Raw genomic sequence first — 6,725 nt, 5'->3', positions numbered from 1 at the left:
AAACTAGCCTTTTCCCACAAGTGATTGGCTAGGGGGCATGAGTCCAATAAGTGTTGGAGAGTCTCTTCATTTTGATGGCAGTTAGGACATATAGAAGGTCCATGGAAGTTCCTCCTTCGTAATTTGTCCCAGGTGAGGATTTTTTTGTGATTTACCAGCCACAGAAAATAAGAGACTTTGGGCCAAGAATTAGAATCCCAAATTAAACTCCATATTGGGTCCGAAGGATTGTTCTGGGTGCAGACTATTTTGTAGGCCTCTGAAGTTGAGAAGTTACCTTTTGGGCGGTATCCCCATCTTAGGATATCGTAGCCCTCATCATGTCTGATTCTCCTTCTTCCAAGCTCCCTTTCTAAGTCCCCTGTATCCTGTAGATTTGTGAGATTAGCTAGCTGATTTCCCTGCATCCATTTCCTGAATCCATGCTCCGACTCCTGCAATCAATGATGATGGATTTTTTCCTGCTGCTGCTCCTGCCTTAATTGGTCCCCCGGTGCATTAAGGATGTGGGTCAGATTTGGCATTTGGTTCCATGTGTCCATCCAAAATCTCGCCGTTTTGCCATTCCTGACCTCCCAGAAACTGTGTTGCTGTATTAAATGGTAATGTTGTTTTGCCGCATTCCAGATTAGTGATCCCTTATCCCTGGGGGTAAACCGAATTAGCTCCTCCTGGGGATGGTTGTTGGCATACTTGGCCATCCAGATTCTTGCCCAGGGCTTATCAGGATTAGTGATCCAGTGCCACCATATTTTGGCACTCATAATAGAGTTGCTATGCTCCGGATCTCTTAGTCCTATGCCTCCTTTTTCCTTTGGTTGACATACTGTAGTCCATTTGACTAGCGCCCACTTCCTATTTGTAGCTGATCCACCCCAAAGAAAACTGCGCTGGAGCTTCCTGATTCTTTTTATGACCCATTTGGGAGCTGCAAGGACAGAGAAAAGGTATAATGGCATTGCCTGTAGAACAGACTTGATGAGCACGACTCGACTGGCCAGGTTGAGAGATCTGTGCGTCCATAGGTTGAGCCGAGATTCAAGCTTCTCAATGAGGGAACGCCATGAGGAGTGCTTAATAGCAGAGGCTGTGAGAGGGGCTCCCAGGTATTTTGAGGGAAGGGTTGCAGATGGAAAGCCAAGAATGCGGATGACAGCAGATTTAACCTGAGGGGGCGTGTGAAAGAAGAAAATCTGCGATTTGGCGTAGTTTACTTCAGTGCCAGAAGCGTCAGCAAAATCATTGAGCAAGGATTTGAGGTGGGAGGCTTCCTGGGCTGAAGGATATCCAAAAAGCATGGTGTCATCGACAAACTATTGATGAGAGGAGGCAGGGGAGTTGTGTACAGAGAGACCTTTGAGCTGGTGGGAGAGGAGAGCTTGCTTGATGTGACGGCCCAGCCCTTCTGCCATGAGAACAAATAGGAAGGGGGATAGAGGGTCCCCTTGCCTAATTCCTGTGGAGGGTTTAAAGGGTCGAGAAGGGATTCCATTGATGAGGATGGAGAATTGGGTTGAACTTATCAGGCTCATTATCCATCGAACCCACATAGTATTGAAGCCAAAAGCTTTTAGCATTTGCTAAATAAAGTTCCAACTGAGTTTGTCAAAAGCCTTTGAAAGATCAAGCTTAAGAATCATACCTGCTTGTTTCGATTGTTTGAGGGAGTGAATGATCTCGTGCGTAAGAAGGATGCCGTCCAGGATTTGTCTTCCTTCCACGTAACCTGACTGTTCTTGGGAAACTAGCAGCGGCAGCAAGGGCTTCAGCCGGTTGGCCACCACTTTGGAGATAACCTTGTAAATAACGTTGCAAAGGGCAATGGGCCTGAATTTGTCAGGTGTGATGGAGTCCTCCTCTTTGGGAATGAGGGCTATGAAAGTGGTATTGAGAGAAGGAAGCATCCAGTGGAATGCCCTTGATTCTTCAACGATTTGCCATACTTCCTGTTTGATCATCTCCCAAAAGGTATGAAAGAACGTGGTGGTGAATCCGTCTGGTCCTGGGGCTTTTCCTTCCTTGAGCTGGGACATCGCGTCGTCCACCTCCTGAAGCTGAATCGGGCGGAGGAGAAGCTCATTATGTTCCTCTGTAATGATTCTGGGCACATTGTTAGTGATTTTCTCAATTGCTTGTCTTCTATCTCCTTCCGGCTCTTGCAGGATCTGATTGAAGTGGTTGCGAAATTCTTCCTCGATTTCCTCATGCGATTCTACTCTCTCTCCTCCAGGCTTTTGAATGAACGGAATGTTGTTGTGCATTCTTCTTTGAATGGTGGTTCTGTGGAAGAATTTAGTGTTGCGTTCACCCTCCTTTAACCATCTGATTCTGGACTTTTGTTTCCAGTAGATTTCCTCCTGCTTCTGTCTGTCCTCAATCTGCCTGTGAAGGTGCCTTTCCTGTTCTAGTGTCCCTTCTGTGTGTCCCTCAGTGATGACTTTTTGATGGAGATCCGCTAGTTCCCGATTGAGCTCTTGCTGTGCTTTGAATATGTCTCCAAAGGTTTCTCTGTTCCATCGCTTTAGGTGGAATTTTAGGAATCGGAGCTTCTGTTGGAATTTGTACATCTTGGATCCTTCTGGAGGGGTGAAGGAGGACCAGGTGGCTTTAACAAAGTCTTTGAACTCAGGGTGCGAGAGCCAAAAACTTTCGAAACGAAAGGGTCTTCGGGTCTGGTTTCCGGGGCATTGCCATTGGAGAGCTATTGGCCAGTGGTCCGAGCCTGTATGCGGGAGAATGGCGGCTGAGAAATCTCCTCCAAGATGGATCGCATTATCTGAGATGAGGAAGCGATCTAGCTTGGAAGCAATTTGGTGATTGCCTGCTCTGCGGTTACTCCATGTGAATGTGCCATTGCAGAAGGGCATGTCTATAAGGGAGGCACTTTGAATGAAGTTCTTGAAATGAGTATTTTCCTGCTCCAGCCTATTTCGTCCTCCTATTTTTTCCTCTAGCTTAGTGATCATGTTGAAATCTCCTCCGATAATCCAGAGAGGGTACCTTCTGGTGTTATTCAGAGCTTCAATGGTGTCAAGAAGTGCTATTTTGTTCCCTGTGTCCTGCGGGAAGTATACATTCGAGAGGTTACCATGTACATTCGTGCCCAAAATGTGGAAGACTGCCTGTATGAGGTGATGAGAGGCATGGAACTCTGAGAGATCTATTGCTTGCGTATTCCATGCTATGGCGAGTCCTCCTGACGCTCCTGATGCATCTACTGCTACTGAGCGGCATCCTGGCCAAGCTTTTGTGAGGATGTTGCCCAAAGTGGTGCCGTTGCATTTGGTTTCCTGGAGTAGACAAATTTGTGGCTTCTCCGCTTTAATCATGTTTTTTAGCATTCTAAGTTTACCTGGGCTGTTGAGCCCTCTTAAATTCCATGAAACCAGCTTCATGGTTCAACCAATTGGAGAGGGTTTGTAGTACTTTGTCAGTTTCGCATACCTGCCTGAGTCAACCAGGATTTTCCCTACCTCAATCGTTCTTTGTAGATCTGTTTTTCGTCCCCTCTTTTTTTATTCTTTTGGAGGTTGGCTTCCGTCCCACTGACTGCCTGGTTGAATCCCAAGTTGCTTCTGCTGGTATGCTCGTGAGATGACCACTTCCAACTTGCTGAGTTGGGCTTCTGAGATGCTATCGTAAGCCTGCGCTTTGCATGCAAGTTCCAGTTCTTGGATATCCAGGCCCTGCAGGTCTACGCTTTCCGGTTCCTCTTCCATTGGTTGCGCCTGCGTGTCTTCTTCCTCAATCTGTTTTCCATTAGGAGGAGCATCTGATTTGTCTTCCATTTCTTCTTCCTTGTCGTTCTTTGCCTGATCCTTCGAATCCCCAGAGGGGGGATCATTGAAGCGGGTGGGGGAATGGCGAGTGGGGGAAGAGGTGTAAGGGGGAGGGTGGGATGAAGATGAGGGATGGGATGGGTTAGCTTCAGTAGTTGGGGGCGGTTCCTCGGAAGATTGAGCTAGGATTTCAAAACTATTCTTGGATGCCGGACCACTGGAGCTGTAATGCTGGGGCTTTTGCCCATTTGGGGGTTTCCTGTGCGCACGTCTTCGACTTGGGGCTTTTGTGAAGCCATCCTGGGCATCAGAGGCAGAAGGGTCAGTAGCTTTGGCATTCAAGGGGCAGTCACGGAAGAGATGTCCTAGAGCATGGCACCTTCTGCACCGGAATGGCACATGTTCATAGTCCAAGGGTTGGATCCATTCTTCGTCCCAGTGAGAGAGATGTATCGAATCTGGCAGTGCTTCATTCAGCCGCATGAAGACGCAGATGCGCGCATAGGAAATGAATCTGCGTGTTTTTGTTTCTTCTGCAGTTCTAATGTATTCCCCTAGTCCATTTCCAATTTTCATGAGGATGTTCTCGTCCCAATACTCATCTGGAAGTCCATACATTCTGATCCAGACTGGCGCCCAGGTGAGGTCTTCCTTGTCCGGGTTGAATCTTGGTATCCAATCTTTCATGTACAGGCCCGCTGCGTTGAAGAAGTGAGGTCCTGTTCCCAGTACCCTGAGTTTGTCTTCAATACAGTAGAAGATTACTGTAAAGAAACCCTTAGGCCCTAACTGCAGAGTAACATCGCCTTTTGGCTTCCATTTTGCTGCAATCCACCCATATAGAGCTCTTTCCGTCGGCCAGAACCCTATAAATTTCCCAATGATGGCATGGTCTTTCATGAACTCGATTCGTGCCTCTATTATGTGCCCCGGTAACTCGATTCTTGGCCTTTCTGTGGCTACTGGCTTACAGGTTGTAGAGGATACCTTTGGCGCTTCCTCCGGGTTTTTTCCCCTTCCCTGATTGCCGTTGTCATTGTCTTGTCATCCTTCTGTTTTCCTGTGTTCAGGCTGTTGTTTTTTCCCCTTGTTCAGGATCTCATTGTTAATCGATCCAAAACGGAGTGCATGGTCCTCGCCGTTCTGCATTGGGGAGGGCCCTGACGCCCCCCCTGAGGATGTTCCATCGCGCCTGTCTAGTGCAGTGCAGGTCTGCTAAACGCCAGAGGGAACGGGAGGGAGGAGTACAGTGCTAGAGGTGCGCTGTCTTGCGCCGTCACAGTTTCCTGCAAACCCTAGTCGCTCCAGTTTTCCTTGACAGATACAGAGTCCAGTGCTAATATCATATTAACATCTGCATGGATTTATTATTATTATTATTATTATTATTATGCTACATTTCAATTTTCTATTTCCAATTGAATAAATTACACACGAAGGAATTGATTTTTTTTAATTTCCATTATTTTTTTTATTTAGACATTGAAATATTTTATTAAGATTATGATTAAAATATATTTTAACTTTCTCTTTATATATGGAAATACATTAGTTAACATAGATATTGAAATAATTTACTTAAGTCTAATATTAAAATATTTTAAAATATATATGAAAATTAGACATGATGCTCATGATCAAAGTAAACATATAACAAAAACTAGCACAACCACATTAATAAATGTGGTTGATAAACGCCGATAGGCCCATATCAAGCACATATATCAATTATCAATAATATTTAAAATTTATGTTAATGTTATTATCAATAAATTTAATATAAATATAAGAACCATATTAATAATAACTAGTATTATAATAATAATAATAACAACAACAATTATATTAATAATCATTTAATAAACAATAATGAAGTAATTACGAAATAAAAATTTAATAAAAATAAAACAACAATTTAAATGTGGTTGATACAAAATTCAACTTTAAACACTCCACCCGAACACAATTATTAAACTCTAGCTTCTTCTAAAACACACCGAGACCGATGACAAAAGCTACACCAATTCAAATCAATAGGACAATAATCATGACTAGTCATGCTTTCCAACCAATCCCTTCTCACATTGTCTTTTGTTTTTGCATAACGTTGAAAAGAAAAAGGTGATGAAATCTACAAACCATCTATTGATTTCACTCTTGATATAGCTATAAATATAAGACCCTGCCTCTCTCCGTCTCCAACATCTACAGTGGCTCATTGCAAGGGAATAATATTAAAACCAAGGGATAAATATTGTAAACCCAAGGTATAAAAACCCTAAGACAAATATTATAAACCCTAAAATAAACATGGTTGACCATGATTTACCATCATTTATTTCCATACTAAGACGATGTTTATCAGAATGTGGCGTCGGACCATGGTTGATTTTCATATTGGGACAATCTTTGGCACATTATGACATTGGACCATTGTTGACAATGGATGACCATGATTGTAAACCAAAGGGATTTATATTAAACCCTAGGATTAATATTATAAACCCTAAGAATAATATTATATCCTAGGAATATGAACCAAATAAACCCAAGGGATTGATATTATAAACCGAAGGAAATAATAAACTAAGGGATTAATTCTAAAACCCAAAGATATTATAAACCTAAGGGAATAATATTAAACCCAAGGGATTAACATTATAAATGCAAGGTATATAAACCCTAAAGGGTTTGATATTATAAACCCCAGAGAATAATAAACTCAAGGGATTAATATTATAAACCCAAGGTACATAAACCTTAACATAAATATTATAAACCTGAGGAAATATTAAACCCAGGGAAATAAAAACCCAAGGGAATAATATAAAACCCAAGGGATAAATATTATAAACCCAAGGAATATAAACCCTAAGATAAGTATTATAAATTGTAAGATAAATATTTGTCACAATGCGACATTGGAATATGGTTAACCATGATTTA

General features: G+C 42.8%; 1 protein-coding gene across 1 annotated transcript; it reads right to left on the bottom strand.

Moving 5' to 3' along the window:
• Positions 1–440: 440 nt before the first annotated feature.
• Positions 441–3,395, bottom strand: LOC149201692 (uncharacterized). Its single transcript, XM_089401332.1, has 3 exons — positions 2,309–3,395; positions 1,643–2,089; positions 441–1,276 (listed from the first exon to the last, which is right to left on the bottom strand). Exons 1-3 carry the CDS (start codon positions 3,393–3,395, stop codon positions 441–443), a joined length of 2,370 nt encoding a protein of 789 aa, XP_089257458.1.
• Positions 3,396–6,725: the final 3,330 nt, after the last annotated feature.

This window comes from Pinus tabuliformis, chromosome 2_1 (assembly GCF_031772625.1).
Source record: "Pinus tabuliformis cultivar Carrire ecotype Pingquan chromosome 2_1, CPIR1, whole genome shotgun sequence".
Classification (NCBI taxonomy): domain Eukaryota; kingdom Viridiplantae; phylum Streptophyta; class Pinopsida; order Pinales; family Pinaceae; genus Pinus; species Pinus tabuliformis.
The sequence above is the reverse complement of the archived record's forward strand: the minus strand, read 5'-3'. Positions and strand labels throughout refer to the sequence as shown.